At 64.3% G+C, this 16867-nt stretch overlaps 1 protein-coding gene across 2 annotated transcripts in view; it reads right to left on the bottom strand.

Moving 5' to 3' along the window:
• The window catches only part of LFNG (LFNG O-fucosylpeptide 3-beta-N-acetylglucosaminyltransferase), an 11825-nt gene extending 9317 nt beyond the window's left edge, over window positions 1-2508 (bottom strand). For both annotated transcript variants that reach the window (XM_040634695.1, XM_040634696.1), the window contains exon 1: window positions 2065-2508. In XM_040634695.1, the coding sequence (XP_040490629.1) occupies window positions 2065-2493 (429 nt within the window). In that variant the 5' untranslated portion in view covers window positions 2494-2508. The remainder of the gene's footprint in view (window positions 1-2064) is intronic.
• Window positions 2509-16867: the final 14359 nt, after the last annotated feature.

The raw sequence follows: 16867 nt of genomic DNA, 5'->3' as shown, positions 1-16867 counted from the left end.
CCCCCCGCCTTCTCTCCCCTTCCCCCATCACTCCAATTGCTAGAAGTTTCTTACACATGCTCCTTGCTTGTGCTATCAGTCTAGCTCAAATGGCACCTCCTCCAGGAAGTCCCCCAACCCTCCACGTGGGTCAGATGCCCACTCTTGGCTTGCACAGACTCTCTGGGTTTCCCCCACCAAAGCCCTGACTTCTCTGCGTCTCCCCCATCAGACCCGGTCTGAATCACCGTGCACAGGACTGGGAGAGGAGGGGCCTCAGTCGCGATAGTTTCAAGGACCCCCTCCCCCATGCCGCGACGGGAGCGCTCTGGCTTGCTGTGACACATGACCTGATGCTGGGGGCAGACGCAGCCTCTCCTGGGTGGGTTCAGCTGGCAAGGAGGAAACCTGAGTGGCCCTCAACGGGGGCCTGGAGGTCCAGGGGAGTGACGGCCCCCACCCCGACCCCGCGTAACTGTTGGGCTCATTCCCTCCACCTCCAGGTTTTGCCAGCCCTCTTCCAGGGAAGAGGGGACTGAGGGTCAGAAAGGCCTCAGGTCTTGCCCAAGATTACCCACCTCGGCTGGGACTGGCACCCAAGACCCCTCAACCACGTCGCCTTTGCTGGAGAAAGCCCCAAAGTCCAAGATAAGAGGTGCTCTGCGCTGTCGTCAGCCCGGTGGGTGCCAAAGGTCACCCAGCAGGGAGGCAGAGTCCTGGGGGGCAGGGTGCTTGGCTCAGGGATGGCGCCCCACAAGGGCTGTCAGTCAGGGATGGGGGGGCCCGTCGGCCCCCTCATCGCCAGGCAACCTGAGTGGCCAGCACGCCAGTGGCGGTTCCCATGGAGCACGGAGCGGCGCACAAGAGGCCGGACGCCTTTCTCCGCTGGAGAAAGGGGCTTTGTTACCTTGCCCAGGCGGCCGGCGTGAGAGCCGCCGGGCGCTGGGAATCCTAACGGCCCGGCGGCCAAACAAAACCCAGGGCCCCCGCCGCCCCCTCCCGCCGGCTCACTGAGCCCCTGGGAAAGGGGATGCTGCTTTCCCAGGAGGCTGCCACGGGGCTCCCAGGGCCCCCTGCCCACACTGGAACCAGAAAGAGCCCTTCCCCACACCCCCGGCCCCCATCATGACCTCACCAGAACCCTGTCCCAAAACAGGGCTCGGCTACGCCAGAAGATCCAAGCCTTGAGGTTTGAACAGGGAGGAAGAGATGTGGGGTCCTCTCTGAGCCCTCACCCCGGTCAAGGGTCCCTCAGCTTCACCCCAAATGCCCACTTAGTCCCTTGAATCCCCCGCCCAGGGCTGTGCTCACACGGCCCTCCCCTGGCAAAGCCCTGTCCCGCCCCAACCCAACCGTTCTGCTGCAGCCTCGAGGGCGATTTTCAAAGTGGGGTGTGTCTTTATTATGTGTAGGAAGCCAGGCTCGAGAGGGTGCAGTAAGCACAAGGTCCCAAGTTCCAAGGACTCCTGTGCTGTGGGGACAGGGTCTGCACAGACCCCCAAGACCCAGTGCTCTCTTTGGAGATGGATTCTCCAGGGCTCACCAACGCACACCCCAACTCCATATTACCTTTAACAACGACTTGTCCCCCATCCCACAGCAAAGACTCGGACGAGGGAGGGGACCAGGCTTATGCTGGGGGTTCTAATCTCCCCCCAGCTCCAACACGCAGGAAAAAGTCTTCCTTCCCAGGGTAGGGTCTGAGCCCAAGGGGATGCCCCACGAAGAATCTGCCTTGGGGAGATTTGGGACAACAGCATCTGACTAATGCACTCCAATATTCGAGGGGGGCGTTAAGATAAATCACAGAGCACCAACCCCAAGCGATGGCAGCTGCTGTAGGGTCAATGCACACCATCCAGGGCTCTGGAAGTTGGTTGAGGTCGGGTCCCCCTCTGACACTTTCACAACCCAATGGGGAGAGTGACCCCATCAGGCAGACTGGGCTGGAAAGGGATGGACTGGCGTCGCTACCCCCAGATATTCCCGGTAGCTGGACAGAAGTGCAGGCTGGCGCCCATCGGATACTGCCACGGGCTGCACAAGACGGCACCCCCCTACCCCGCCCAGGCCGTGGGGGCTCACCATCTCCTTGTGGCGGGAGATCCAGGTCTCCAGCAGCAGGTCGAGGCGCGCGCGGTGAAACTTTCTGGTGGTCTTGACCGCGATGAAGACGTCGTGGGGCACCAGCGACTCAGCCGGGGGCTGCGGGTGGCCGTCGGCGGGGCGGGGGGCGCCCCCGGGCGGTGGGCCCGCGTCTCTGCGCGCGCGGGTCAGCAAGCTGAAGTACTCGGACAGACTGTGCACCTCGTGGGCGAGCGCAGCGGGCGCAGCCGCCGCCTCCAGCCCGGGCGCCGGGGCCGCCCCCGCGGGACCCGCCAGGCTGCGCAGCGCGCGCCGGCCACGCTCGGCGGGCACCGGGGGCGGCGGCGGGTCGGCCGTGAGCACCAGCAGGCAGGCGAGCAGCGCGCCCGCCAGCGCCAGCAGCAGGCGTCGGCCGCAGCGCTTGAGCATGGTGGGGTGGCGGCCCCCGGCGCGCCCTGCCCGGTGCGCCCTGCCCTGCCCCGCACACCGGCGCCGAAGATCCCGAGAGCCGCCGCGATTTCAGCTGTCCACGGCCCGCGCCCCACGCTCTTAAAGCTCCACGCCGGACTCCGCCCCCCCTGGGGGCGTGGCCCTCCGCGAGGCCCCGCCCCGGCCGCGCGCTCACTGGCTCCCGGGCCCTGGGGCGGGACCTCGCGCCGGTCGCCCCCCGAGACTCGCAGCGCCCACGTGGGGCCGCGGCGGGGGTCTGGGAAAGGCCCCGAGAGCGCCGCCGCCCCCGCCCCATGTGAGCACGTGCACGCCCCGCCCCGCCCAGGTCGTCCCCCGCGGGCGGCCGAGGGGCGTGGGGCTTTGGGCCCGGCCCGCCCCGGTGGCCCCGAAGGGGAAACCAGGCTGGCCAGCGCCGGCGGGGGCCGCACGGGGCGTCTGGCACGCGGAAGGGCGCGCCCTCAGCGTGGTGACCGGGGTTCTGGCCCAGGGGCTTCGGGCTCCGCAGCCCCGCAGGAGACGTCCCCCCTTCCTCGCTGTGCGCGCCCCTCCCCGAGCCCGGCGTCCTCCCCTTGGGGTGGTGCGTGCCAAGAATAGGGGACGGTGCCTAGGTGCACCTGAGCGCTCGGTCTAAGGCTGCGCTGATTAATACTGAGGAGGAGTTGAGCACCCCGAGCCACGGGCCGGGACACGTGTTTCCACCGAGAAAGCACCTGTATTAAATTCCACCTTCAGCGCTCTCCTCCCCACCCCCCGCCCTGAGCAAATTTCCTCGAATCCCAGCCCCGCGGCGGGGGTGGCGAGCTGGTCCCCGAAATCCTCCGGGCGCCCCGTGGCGAGAAGAAACTGAGGTCGCCCCGCCCCTCGCGGGATGAAAGGCTGCTTTCTGTCCCATTTGGTCCCTCTACGCTCAGGCCAGATGCGGCCCAGCTGTGCCCCCGCCCCGCCTCCCCGGCACACGGCGGCCCCCACCCCCAGGCCTTCCCACGGGCCGGGCCGGCCCACCGCACGAGCAGGGGCGGCAGGAATGCGCGCCAGCAGCCGGTGCTGAGGGTGAGGGGCGAGGGGCCCGGAAGTGGCCAGGGGGCCCCCTGGCGCGGGACCAGGGTCCGAGCTCCCTGCCCTCGGCATCTTCCGGAAGCGCAGCTGGGGGCGGCTCTCCGCTTGGCTGCGCCTCCTTCCCCTCCCTCTCGGTTCTGACATCCCCTCCTCGGAGGCCCTCTGCGACCACCAGGGCCCCGCGTCCCATTTAGCGCTCACTCTGCCTACTGGCCAGTTATCCGCACAGCGCTTAGCCCTCTGCCTGCAGTGGGTCCCCCTTCCTGCGCCCGAATGTCAAGGGCAGAACGGGACTGGCACGTAGTAGGTGCTCTGTGAGGATTTACTGGGGAAATGTCTGTCCCGCCCACAGCGGAGGGGGCGGGGCTGTGGCCCATTTGCTCTTAGGGTCCTGGGGCCGTACCCCAGCCCCTCTGACACGGGGTGTGATGGGAGCTAGTGGTTCCCAGGCCTCTTCCTGCCCCCCAGCCCAGGTAATTAGCAGGCGCCACCTCAGGCAGGCAGATGCCTGAGCAGATGGCGCTGGCCATGCCCAAGTGACAAGTCTCCCGTGGTGTCACCTACTGCCATAAACCCCTCCCCCTCTCTCTTAAATAAATCTTCTAAAAAATTTTTTAAAACAGCCAGTTTCTTGATATCAATTTTGTATCCTACAACTTCACCGGATTCATTTATTGTAAAAGTTTTTTGATTGCAGTCCCCGTGTCCCTTGCCCCACCACCAACTCCCATCCATCCCAAATCGGGGCTATTTTGAGCAGGAGTCCCCTCCACCACCTTCATCTCTCCTCTGGACCTCTTGGGCAGTCTCCACCCTGGTCTCCCTGTCCGCCGTCTCCCTGCTCCATCTGTTCTGCCCTCAGGAACCAGACCGCTAATCATACCCCCCCCCCAACACGCACAAGCACAACCAGGTGCCCCACAGAATCTTCAAGGGCTCCCCATTGCCTCTGAGCTCAAATCCTGGCCTGGTGTCTACTTATTCCCAGCCCCATTTCTCGCTGAACCCTGCCATCCTCCCCATTCCCCAACGGCCCAAGCACCACTGAGCCCCCAAATCTTTGCATGAGCTGTGCCCATACCTGGGATTCAGGTCAGTGGCATCCATCCTTGGTACCCTCTAGATGCTGAGTGTTCTCTAAGGGGTCGAGGGGGAGCAGCACAGTCGCCGTGGTGCCCCACACTCCCACCCGACAAGGCCCTGCCGAGGGGATGGTACTCCCTGCTTTCTCGGACATGTGTCCTGCTACAGGACCCTCTGACACACCAGACCCCCCCCCATTATACAGAAAGCAAGGTGAAGTTCAGTGGACGTGGGGAGCGAGGAGAGGGAGCAACTGCACAGAGAGGGACAGGTCCAGCCTGGCGGGGGCTTTCCTGCGCCTGTCTGCAGCCAGGCTTGGGGAGTGGCCACCCCCCGGCTGCGGCTGCCTGTCTGGGAACAGCAGGACAAAGCCTTCTAGCGTTCTTGTGGGGGCCGTGGGCTTTGGCAAGAGTGATTCAGTTTCTTTGCTGTCAGGAGAATGGAATTTCGTGGTGACTCCTTGAGGTCTAAAAACTGTAAGGGGGTGGCCTGCGAGCTACCCCCGCCCCCTTCCCCAGCCTGAGGCGCTCTCCTCCCCTGCCCTTGCCCTAGGCCCAAAGGCTCCCACCGGGAACCCACTGAGCCAAACAGCCAAGGCATCCGTGGGGGAAGGGGAGGTGCTGGGCTCAGGACAGGAAATGGGGAGTCCGACAGGGCATGGAGAGGGCTGACCAGGTGGCCAGGAGGCCCTTTGGGGCCTTAGGGTCCTGGGGAAGGGGGCTGGGAGTAGAGGCTGCAGGCAGGCCTGAGCACAGCCCAGGGACTGGGGACCCCTCTGGAGCCAGACTGGTTGTCTTGCAACCCAGAGGGGCCCCCTTGCAGCTCCAAGACCCCGAACCTGCCATGTTCCTGCTCTGAACCTCAGTTTTCCTCCCAGGGCATGAGGATAACAGTACCGTCCACTTGCCTTTTCAGCCAAGCAGGCAGCCTGACCCTCTGTGCAGGGACATGGGTCTGTGGGGCTCCTGGGCAGCAGGAGGCTGGACGCTTCAGAGCTGTCCATTAAAGGTGTACAGAGAGGTGGCCAAGGAAAGGGGGCCTGCATGACCACGAGGCCCCGTGGGGCTCTACTCTGCCCCCCCAACAGGCTCGTAGGCAGTATGGTGCCCCCACTTGAGGTCAAGCCTGCTTTCCCTGCCGGGGCTCAGCCTGGGGCCTCCCATGGATGCAGTCGATCCTACCAGGTTCTGGAAGCTTCTTCTCCACAGGCTCCTGGGAACTCTGGGACTGGCTTCGTCTGGATTGTCAGATCCAGGAGACACAACTGGTGACCCGTTAACTCTCAGGAAGTTGTCCAAGGCAGGCCTGTCCCATGTCCCTGGAGCAAGCCTTCTCCAACCCAGCGGCGGAGCCCAGAGACAGAAGGCTCTGCATCTGTGAGCTGGTGGCAGGAAGTGCCGGGCCTCGCGCAGCCCCTCCGGAGGGCATGAGAGGCTACCTGGCAGAAAGGGAGCCTCCTAGATGCCAGGGTGCCTGCAGGCCCCCTCACAGGCAATGAGTGGTGTGGCCACGGGGCCCAGAAGCTTCTGGACGAAGAGTCCTGCTGGCAGGAGGCGAGGTAACGAAGAGGGGTTGGCTCAGGAGCCCAGGGCAGCCGGCTCCACGGCAGGAGGGAGAGGGCACAGCCCGCGGTGGCAGCTGATTCCCATTACTGCAGCTGGGTGGGCGCTGCCCCCACGAAAAGAACAGACAGCCCACAGCTGGGAATGGAGCCCCCGGCCCGGCCCGCCTGCACACCAGCTCTGCCCGGACCCACTCACCCCCAGGCCACGCACTGTGTGGTTTTGGGCCGGTTCCCTCTCTCTGTGGAGCTCAGGATTTTGCTTGACTTTGTAATCGGGCGTGGCTGCCACCTTCCCTGCCCTACCCACTCCCGGCTGGTACTCTGCAGGCGTGGATCGACCACTGGCAGCCTGACCGTTCGGCCTGAACCCCAGGGCCTGGCATGGTCGGAGTGGCTACGGGCCTTGGCCTAGGTGGCTGAGTAAGGCTTCAGGGGATACCCTTCAAGGCCAGCTAAGTGCTACCTCTTCCAGGAAGTCCTCCCCTAGCCCCTGTGGTATCCGCCCCCATCCTCGTACTGACCGCATGAGATTATAACTGCCCATTTCCCTGCCTGCCTCCCCAGCGAGCCTGGGGGCTCTGTGAGGACAGGGGTCACATCGTGATCCTTGTCACTGGCTGCCCCAAAGTAGGTGCTCAGTAAACACTGGCTGAACGGAGGAGTAAGGGAATGGACCGGTCGATGGATGGAAAGACAAAAAGAGCGATGTCTGTGGATGCCTGGGAAGGTGCTGGATGCTGGCTACATAAGGGCAGAAACACTGTGCCATTTGGGGCTGTGCCCCAGTGCTTAGAACAGTACATGGCATGTATTAGGTACTTAAGAAACATTTGTTAGGTCATAGATGGATGGATGGACAGATTGGGTGGGTGGGTGGATGGATGGATGGACAGATGGCTAGAAGGATGGGTGAACAGACTGGATGGATGGATGGATGGATGGATGGATGGATGGATGGACAGATTGGGTGGATGGATGGACAGATGGATGGATGAACAGACTGGGTGGGTGGATGGATGGACGGACGGACAGACGGATGGGTGGGTGGACAGATTGGATGGATGGATGGATGGATGGATGGACAGATGGATGGATGGGTGAACAGACTGGGTGGGTGGATGGATGGACAGATGTAGGTATATGAACATAAGAGGCTCAAAGGAGTACCCCCTGCCTCTCTCCCCCAAGCACCCAGCCTCAGGGAATGGGGGTTTCAGGGTAAGGAGGCATAGCTGCCCACTGCACTCTGGGCTGGCACAGGGATGCGGCCTGAGGGCAGAGCTGTGGGGGGTTGCAGGGGCTGACACCCCTAGAAGTTCTCAGTGACCATACTGTGTGCCTGCACTGGGGGCGTTTCCAAACACCACTGCCTAAAGGCTTCTAAAGGTCTCACTCAAACTGCTGGTCTTGCAGATTGGACATGGGGGTCCAGAGAGGAGACGAGGCATGCCCTTGGCCCCACAACCGGTCAGGGAGGGGGAGACTCTCAGCCATGAGGCAGGAGGGAGACAGGCCTAGGCCTGGCAGCTGTAACTCTTCCTGGTGGCTCTGTGCGGGGGCCAGACTGGGCTAATCTGATTTGCAGCCCCCAGAAACAGAGCCCTGGCCATGAGAACACATCACTGACGTCCTACAGAGGCCAGACACCCACCGGGGAGACACCAGACCCACTTTACCCCAGGCAGCCTTTGTCTTGCCAAGAATGGCTAGCTTGTGCTGCGGCCACGGGGTGGGGCGTGGCGGTTCTGGTGCCTGCCAGGCCCCAGGCATGACCCCGTGCCCATGTCAGTGGGACCAGACCCTGGGGGCAGTGGAAGGAGGGGCTCCTGGCCCGATGGAGGTAGTGGGGATCCGAGTCTTGGCTCAGAGGGGGCCCTGCTCACTGCATGGTCCTGGCCTCGTCTCCGTCACTCCCTGACCCCAGGCTCCTTCTCTGCAACGGGATGGGAGTTGAGTAAGGAGTAAGTCCCCTGACTCACAGGAGTGGAGGAGGACATGGCATTGGGATCTATTTACGGCTGCCCTGGAAGTGATGGCTGGGCGAGGTTATGTGCCCAGGAGCAGCCATCACACCCACAGACATATAAGCCACCACCACGGGACCCATCCATCCACCTGTCTGTCTGTCCATCCATCTGTCCACTTCACCCAACCGTTCAACAGGATCCCTGGGCACTTTATCGCCGGCTCTGCTTGGCTCTGGGGTAGTTGAGGAGGTGACTGGGACGCAGCCCCTGGCCCCAGGGAGCTCACAGTCTGGTGGGGAGGATTCATCAGGCTCGCAGGTGTCCCCCAAGCAGGTAGAGCGGGGTCGGGTTGGAAGGTGGGTCAAGCCGAGTGTGCCTGGGGCCTGGGTGAGGGGTAATCCATTGTGTGCAGGGCTGGGAGTAGGAGGCTTCAGGCAAGGCTTCCAGGGAAAGCTGGCGACAACGGTAGACTGCTTAAGATTCAGCAGGCGAGGTGGGTGGGAAGGTGGGGAAGGGGTGCGGCCCAGAGGGGTCTGCAGAGGTGGTGCTCTTTGGTGGGGGTGTGGTCACAAGAGCCGTGAGACATGAAGCTGCAGAGGTGAGCGGGAGCCTCTGAGTCCAGGCTCAGGGTCAGGCTGGGGAGGCAATAGGGAGCCATGGAAGGTCCGTGAGCAAAAGGGATGTGGTTCGAGCTGCATTAGAGAAGATCCAGCTCAGACAACAGGAGTCCACTCGGAGCCTCCCTCCAGGCCTTTGCTTTCCCTCCTCCCTTCCTCGTGTGGCTCCCCACAGGAAATCTTAGCCCAGGGAGGGTTTTTGGAGGAGGGCAGGGGCAGATTCCAGAGGTAGGTGGGCCCTGGTGGGAAGGGATCAGGGAGGCAAGGGGGACAGGACAGAGACGGGGCTGAGGCCCGCATCAGAGGGAAGGCCAGGCCTCTCTCTGCAGCCCGGTTTCCTCGTATACACACGGTCTGCAGGGACTGGCCCAGGGGTTCTCCACCTCAGCGTGATTCAGGGCTCTGGGAGACGTTTCTGAGGTAAGGCAGAAGGAGTGCCTCGCGTCTGTAGAAGCCAGGGTGCTGCTAAATGCCCTACAGCTTATAAGACAGGCCCCAGACAAAGAATTTTCCAGCCCGCCATGTCGAGGGGCAGAGTGGCCCGCGAGGTGACTGGGGCGCTCGGGGTGGCTCTCCTGCCATGCCCCGGGTCCCCACCAGGTAGGCCCGCGCCCGGCGATGAGGGCCCAGGCACTGCTTGCTCCCGGCTCCTGCAGGAGGTTACGCGAGGGCAGAGGATACGGTGGGCAGGGCTGCTGGGACAGTGCGCCCGCCCGGCAGCGGAAGGATGACACGGGGCGGCTGGTGCCGCGGCCTTGGCGGAGCTCAGTGGGGGCTGGGGGCCGGACCACCTGTGCTGTGGTCCTGGGCTTGACGGGAGGGGGCGGCCAAGCTGGGCCCTGTCCCCCACCACCACCCCCCAGCCTCCAGGTGGTTCTAGGCCCAGCCAGGCTGGGTTTGGGAAGGTGGCAGGGAGGGGCCTCCTTGAAAGCTGTTTGCTCAGCCGAGGTTTAATCTCCAAAACAGGAAGGCTCATATTGACAGAAGCAGCCGACGGAACTCCCCAAGCGCCTGCCAGGTTAAGCTCCCTGGGCCCCCCTCCTCCTGCCCCCACGCTGGGGGGCCTCCCCGCAGCTCCTGCCCTCCAATCCACACGCTCCCACTCCCTCCCACAGCCCCTCAGTGGGACCACCCTGTGCCGACCAGGCCTCGGAAAGAGGGCACCCCAGCCAGCTCTGCCAACTGCGGGGGGGCTGGAGGGGGCAGGAAAGTGGAGGGGAAGGGGGGCCCAGGGTGACAGGCTTAGCAGGGCGTGTCTCCCACTCTCGTTTTGCAAATGAGGAAGTTGAGGCTCAGGGAGGGAAGTGAGCTGGCCTGGGTCACAACGCGGGGGGGGGGGGTCAGCTGCCCCCACTCCAGTTCTGGAACACGCTTGGGTCGGTGCTGACTAGCAAAGCAGCGGGGCCCAAGGGGTCTCCCAAGCGCCCTCCTGGCTGGCAGCCACTCCGCCCTCCCCGGTGCGCCCAGGGCGGGGACGACCTGGCTCTGGGCTGCCCAGGCCATAAGTCTCCCCACTGCCAGAGGGAGCTCAGGCGTGGGCAGGGTAGGCAGCTCCGGGGTCCCTCTGGGTGGCCACTGCACCCTGACAGCGACGTCAGGCCGGCAAGAGCCCCGCGGCCCCTTTCTCTTCCCAGGCAGTTTACTCCACACGGCCAAAGTCCAGCAGGCGGGGCTAAAGCCAGCCTGCCCTCTGGAACATCTTGAAGGCCACGGATTTCGGATTTCGTGGCTGCCGGAGGTGGGAGGTGGATCACAATTCTTGGCCTGTTCCATGCCCGGAAGTGCCGGCTCCCTGAAGAGTGGGCACTGAGGTCCTGGATGGACACGAGAGCTGGCCCCCAAACCCTAGAAACGGGCTCCTGGTCTGACATCATCCCTGCCTCCCTGCCTCCCCACTCCCTGCCTGGGAGGGCGGCCCTGCCCCAGGCGGTCCCTGCCTGCCAGCCCCCAACTTCCTCTGCCGTCCCCTCCATCCCAGCCTCCCCACTCAACAGCCACCTCCTTGGAGAAGCTTCCTGGGTTCACACTCTCTTATCTCCTCCCCGGGTCCCTCCCAGCCCCCCCCCACACACACATTGCGGCACCCAGAAACAGGGCTAAGAACTTGCTAGACAGGGCAGTAAGAGCTAAGGCCATTTTACAGGTAGAAGGCAGGGCCCTGCCCAAGGCCACGCAGCGGTGAGTGTGACAGCGAGAATGTGTGGGCTCAAACCTCCTGTGGGTCCCCAGCAGCGCGGGGACTCCTGCAATCCTGTGGGGTGAGCTCCAGGACCCCCACGCGGGGTCTGCGGAGGGTGCAGTGCTCAGCTCTGAGGCAGGGGGTGATGGTGAATGGACCGCAGCCAGTGAAGGGCTGGCTCTCTGCCCCCACAAGTAGCTCCTGGCCGGGCCTGACTCTTCCTGGCCGCCCTGCAGTGCGCTCCGAGGGCCAGGAAACCGAACAGGAGCTGGGCATGCTGGGGGGAAGTCGAGGCTGGCTGGCCGACCAGCTCCAGGAGGGGAGGGGTGCAGGATGGCCTATGAGCACCTGTCCTGGGTGGGGGAAGGGAGGGTTCCCAGGCTCAGCTTCGTCCCCAACACAATGTGCTGGTCTTAGGCAGGCAGTTTCTCATCTCCGCTGTTCCCCCCAAACTTCAGGCCCTCTGTGGGGCTCTGAGCACTGTCCCTGGCCCTGGAGGGCTGGGTGCCCTGGGGCAGATCCTCAGCCTGGACCCTCCTCAGGGGCTGGCCCTGGGGGTCGCGGCCGCCCCCGCTCCAGTGTCATCCCTGCAGGCCACTGCTGTCACTCTATCCCAGCGACCCAGTTTCCCTCTTGTCTATGCTGGTGGGGCAGGGGGCCCTGGGGAGACAGTGTCCCCCTTTGAGGCGAGGGCGGCGGTGGATCAGATGTCCCAGGCGGGGCCGTCTGCGGGCCAGGGGCAGGGGCCACGGCTTCCAGTCTTCAATAGCCCGAGATTAGGTTCCCTCCCCGGGGGCCCTGTTGTGTGGCCATTGTGACGGCGTGGGAACGGAGGCATTCTGGGCCAGACGGGGATGCGCTCCCTGCCCATAGGATCCCTGGCCTGGCGACCAAGCGGGCGCCCTCCAGGCTCGGAGCTCGTGCAGGGACATATGACCACGCGTCCCCACGGGGTCTCCGGGAAACGGGGACTCCGGTCAGGCGGGCTGGGGTGCACGCACACTGGGGCCTCAGCCCCCGCCAGGCACCTCGTGCCCTGGTTGGGGACAGGCGCTGCTTCTCCACAGCCCTGCGAGCAGAGCGTGGGCTGAGCTCAGGTGCTCTCCTGGGCCGGTGCCCGTCCGCACACACGTGCACGGCGGCCCTCCCGCGGCCCCCAGCTGCTCCCCACCTCTCTGGAGGCTTTCTTCAGTCCCTTCTAGTCCCTTTGGCGAACTGCTCCCCAGCTCCCAGCTCAGATTGCCAGGCCGTCCTCTGCGGAGGGAGCCGCAGGCCAGGCCCGCTGACGAGAGAGCAGAGGTGGGGCAGGGAGAGGCGGCAGCCGGCTGCCACTTTCAGGAGCTGACCTCCAGGCCCGGCCTTTCCTCCCTGAAGCATCAAGTGTGGGAATGAGCAGGACTGTTGGAGGGCGGGTGGGAGGCCCCACGCGGGCCTGAAGCCTGAACATGCCGCCCCTTCCTCCCCCTCCCCTTCCTCAGCTGCGGTCCGGGACCTGCTGATCGGGGCCAGGGTGTGCAGCTGCAAGGCTGTGGCCAGCCCCGCAGAGTCGTGCCCCGGACGCCAGCGCTCCAGCGCGAGGCCATGTGCACAGCTTTGCACGTGTGCTGTGCCTGGGGGTGAGGTGCTGCACACGTGAGCCGGAGAGCACACGGGAGTGTGTGCAGAGGATGCGTGGCCGAGCACACGCACACACACACACACACACGCAGAGGGGCCCCGAGGCCCGAGCGGCTCCTTCCCTCCGGCACAGCTGCAGACCTGGAAATGGGGAGTCAGCCGGGCTGGCCTCAGCCTTGCTCCCCAGAGAGGCGGCCAGGCCAAGGTGGGAGGCTGAGGCCAGGGCGCGGCTCCGCCACGCGCTTCCTGTCCGGCTGGTGGTGGCCACGGACGGAAGGTTGGCCCCACCAGGAAGGCGCTGCCGGAGAAGTGGGGCGTGTGGAGGCTGAGTCAGCTTCCCCCAGAGTTCATCCCAATCCTCTCCCAGCTCTTCCTCCAGAGCCTGCCCTGACCTCTGCTGCTCCTGCTGTCCCCACTGCGAGCTGAAGCCCTGGGCCCTCCCTCCCCCTGCCCCACAGGCCTGAGTGTGGCAGCCAGGGGCAGGCTGAGACCCTCTCGGGGTCCCCAGCACCCCCGGGCTGAGTCCCTACTTCCCTGAGAGACACAGTCCCCATGTTCCCATTGCCCTCAGGAGGGGCTGGGGGCCATGAGACGGCAGGGTGTGCTTAGGGGGCACAGCCAGCCTGGAGGGATAGGGTGGGACACCGGGGAACCTTCCTCCTGTTTCGCACCCTCCTGACTTTGGCAGCCACAAACCCTCCCTGGACCGCTGATTCCAGAGCATCCTTCTGTTTGGACAGCGACTCTGGGTCTTGCTGAGCCTGATTCTGGGAGTGGAGGGGACTCGGGGCTGCTGCGTCCTCCAGGCTGGGCCAGGCCTCCCACCCCTCCAGATACAGAGAGAGGTTAGGGGCCCAGAGGGAGCCCATCCTGAGGTTGCCAAGAGGCAGACACTGGGCACTCGGCTGGGGGCTCCTGCTGGGGAACCCTCAGGTCCCCCTGCCTTCAGAGTCCTCCCCTTCATGCCACTGGCAGCATACGGAGGCTGCTGGCCCGGTGATGGACCCTGGAGATCGAACAGGAGCAAAACAGACCCAGGCTTCCCCTCTGGGCTCATGGTACCCTGGGAGCAGCAGAGACTGTAAGCAAACAGATGTAGCTTACATCAGGATCAGCAAGGTAAAATAGAGGAAGGGGACAGAGACTGAGCCGACAGGGAACACGCTGGGGCTGGACAGTAAGGGAAAGAATGGAGGAGGCGACATGTGGGCAGATGCCAGAGGAAACAGCAGGTGCAAAGGCACTGGGGTCAACCAAGGCTCCCTCACCACTTGCTCACCCGTCATGGGACATTCACACGGCATATCCATGAGCCAGAACCGTGTGGACAACGGATCTGATCTCTGAGGGAGGTCACATTAGGGAGGGCCTGTCTGGGGTGGATGGGTGAGGGCTAGGCCGGCCATAGGGTGATGTCCACCCTGGAGGAGCTGAAACTCGAGGAAAGAGGAGAAGGAAGAAGCCTCCCTATCAGAAGGACCAGTCTGTGGAAAGGTGGCCGTTGGGAGGTACCTGTGGCTGGGCTGTGGGAGGAGCTCCCAGCTGGTCCTGTGGGCCCAGGAGGCCGGGTCTGCTGTGAGCTCACCCCTGCAACTCACCTGGACCGATGGGCTGTGGACCCAAGTTGGGGCAGGGTTCTGTGGGACTCGTGTCCCTGGAGGTTGTTGGGGGAGGGCTAGCCGTCAGCCCCCCACTGGGCCCCTCCCCCAGGCACCCAGTATGGGAGATAAGCCTTTTCACAACCCCTTCCCCCCATATCGGTGTCCTGGGGTTGGTCTGACAAATCACTGCAAACTTGCCTTAAAACAGACACTCACCATCTTCCAGGTCTGAAGGCCAGACGTCTGAGACCAAGGTGTGGGCAGGGGGTTCCCTCTGGACGCCCCTTTCCCAGCCTCTGGGTGCTGCCGGCCACCACTGGCCTACCCGGGCTCCCGGCCTTCCCTCTGCGTCTCTGCGTCCTCCCCTCTTCTTAGAAGGACACCTGTCATTGCATTCAGGCCCACCCTAAACCCAGGATGACCCCATCTCGAGATCCTTCACTCAATTTCTTCTGCCAAGATCCTTTCTCCAAAAAAGGACCCTTCATAAGTTCTAGGGGGTCGGACTTGAACCTCTCTTTTTGGGGAGCCACCATTCAACCCAGTACACCCTAAATGCCAGGGATCTGGGAGGCTGCGCCTTCCCTCACTGCCAAGCCCGAGCCTCTGCCCTTCAGAGCAGCCCCAGGCCATGGGGGCCCCCTGACATAGGTGAGTTAGGAGGGGCAGAGAGCCTGCCTGATGGTGGAGGCGGGGGTGGCTGCATCGAGCGTGGGCAGTCGGTGGTCCCCTCCTCTGCACGGGATGGATGGACAGACAGGACAGACAGGTGGCCTGCCTCTGTGCCCCCAGCCCGTTCTGGGGGTCCCAGGCACCTGCCTGGCACAAGGAGAGGGGCCCAGCACCCCCTCAACTCTCAGTGCTCTGCTGGGCCTTCTCACTAGAAGAACATCTCTGTCTCAGCCTCAGGTCTGGGCATGAGCAGCGGGGCAAGTGGCCACCAGGCCCCGTACCTGCCCCCCCGTGATTGCCCCAACAACCGGAAGGTGCCTCCTGTCTGGCGATCACTTGTGCCAAGACACGGGCTCACCTAAACCTCCAATGCATCTCGTACAGCATGTGGACCCGGTGCCACCTCACCCAGCCAGGCAGTGGCAGGGCCAGACCGAAGCCGGGTCCGTGCGCCCCGCGCAGAGGGCGGCCTTCTTGGCCCCGAGCATGGGCCCCACAGCGGCGGAGCCGGGAGCGCTAGGGTCAGGGTTGGGGTGAGCCCCGCTCCAGGTGTCGGCCGCCCGTGTGTGAAGTGGGGTGATGGTCCTGCACGCCTGCCTTGCTCCCAGGGGCCCCAGTGTCCCTGCTCACAGATTCAGAAACTGAGGCCAGAAGGTGCCTGGCCTCGTCTCCCAAGCCTAGCAGAAGCGGGTCGGGGGCAGACCCAGCTCCAGCTGGCCCACCACCTGCTGACCTGCTTCCTCCCAGGCCCTCTGGGGGCAGACGGTGGGAACGGGCCACAGCTCTGCCTCCCAGCCCCCGGCGGCTGCCCCCTGGGAGACCTGGTCATTGGGCTCAGGTGTCCCGCACAGCCGGTTCCTCTGCCTCTTCCCGTCCTCGCCTCTGCGGAGCCAGAGGGAGGGTCACTCCCCAGGGGCTGCCGGTGAGGATGGCGGGCAGGCGGGGTGGCCGGCGGGCTGTGGGCGGGCCGGGCCGCCTCTGATGCCATCTCCGGATGTCCCAGGAGGCTGGGCCGCAGTGTGTCCGCAGTGAGCCCTCCACTGCCCCTTCCCAGGACCCCTGGGCCCACCCCCCTGGGCCGGCTCTGCAGCCCCCGGCCTGCTGTGGGTGGGAGTCCGACGGCTCAGGCAAGGGGCAGAGGCTGCAGCTGGCCAGGTGGGTCCTGAAAACACTCCCCTGGTGAGGGGCCTGCCCTCCTCAGCTGCCGGGTCATTTTGGGGTGTCCGGATCAAGACTCTATTTTGCAGGAACTGGAAGGGAGGTGCGATGAAGTGGGGGCCCCACAGCCCACACTGGGTGCTCCAGTGGCCACTTCCCGCTTCCAAGTACGTCACACCTGCCCTCAGTTCATCTCCAGCCGGTTAGCGTGGAGAAACTGAGGCTTGCTCAAGGCGACTCCACGTGTTTATTCGCCTCTGGGAGAACACGACAAGGCGTTCACATCTTGGCTCTGCTTGGTATTAGCTGGGTGACCTCCGGGGAGTCACATGACCTCTCTGTGCCTCAGTTTCTCCCACTGTAAATTAGAATAATTAGAGGGCCTGCTCCAGGGGGGGTTGTGAGGGCCCCGCGTGAGCCCCTGCACACAGCCTGGCACGCAGCAGGGTAGTTGCCACGATGGCCACTGTCCCTTCCTGCTGCACCACGGACTCTGGAGCCCCCATCGCTGGGCCCAGACATGGAGTTATGCTCAGAGGATGTTTTTAAACCACGAGCGGCAGTTTGAGCCCAGACCTGCCTCATTCCAGAGCCGTGGCCTCCCTGGCTCTGGTTCTCCAGCGAGATGCCCCCCACCAGCCCCGCACCCCTCATGGGGTTTCTCTCTGCGTCCTCACAGTCACGCCCTAAGGGGTTGCCGCAACCTGCGTGATGCCAGTCGGGAAACTGAGGCCGGGGAGGGCGAACCTCGGAACAAAGATGCCAGTCGGGAAACTGAGGCCGGGGAGGGCAAACCTCAAAACAAAGATGCCAGTCGGGAAACTGAGGCCGGGGAGGGC

Source organism: Ursus maritimus, unplaced genomic scaffold (genome assembly GCF_017311325.1).
Source record: "Ursus maritimus isolate PB19 unplaced genomic scaffold, ASM1731132v1 scaffold_2, whole genome shotgun sequence".
Lineage (NCBI taxonomy): Eukaryota > Metazoa > Chordata > Mammalia > Carnivora > Ursidae > Ursus > Ursus maritimus.
This window is presented reverse-complemented; position numbering and strand designations above follow the sequence as displayed.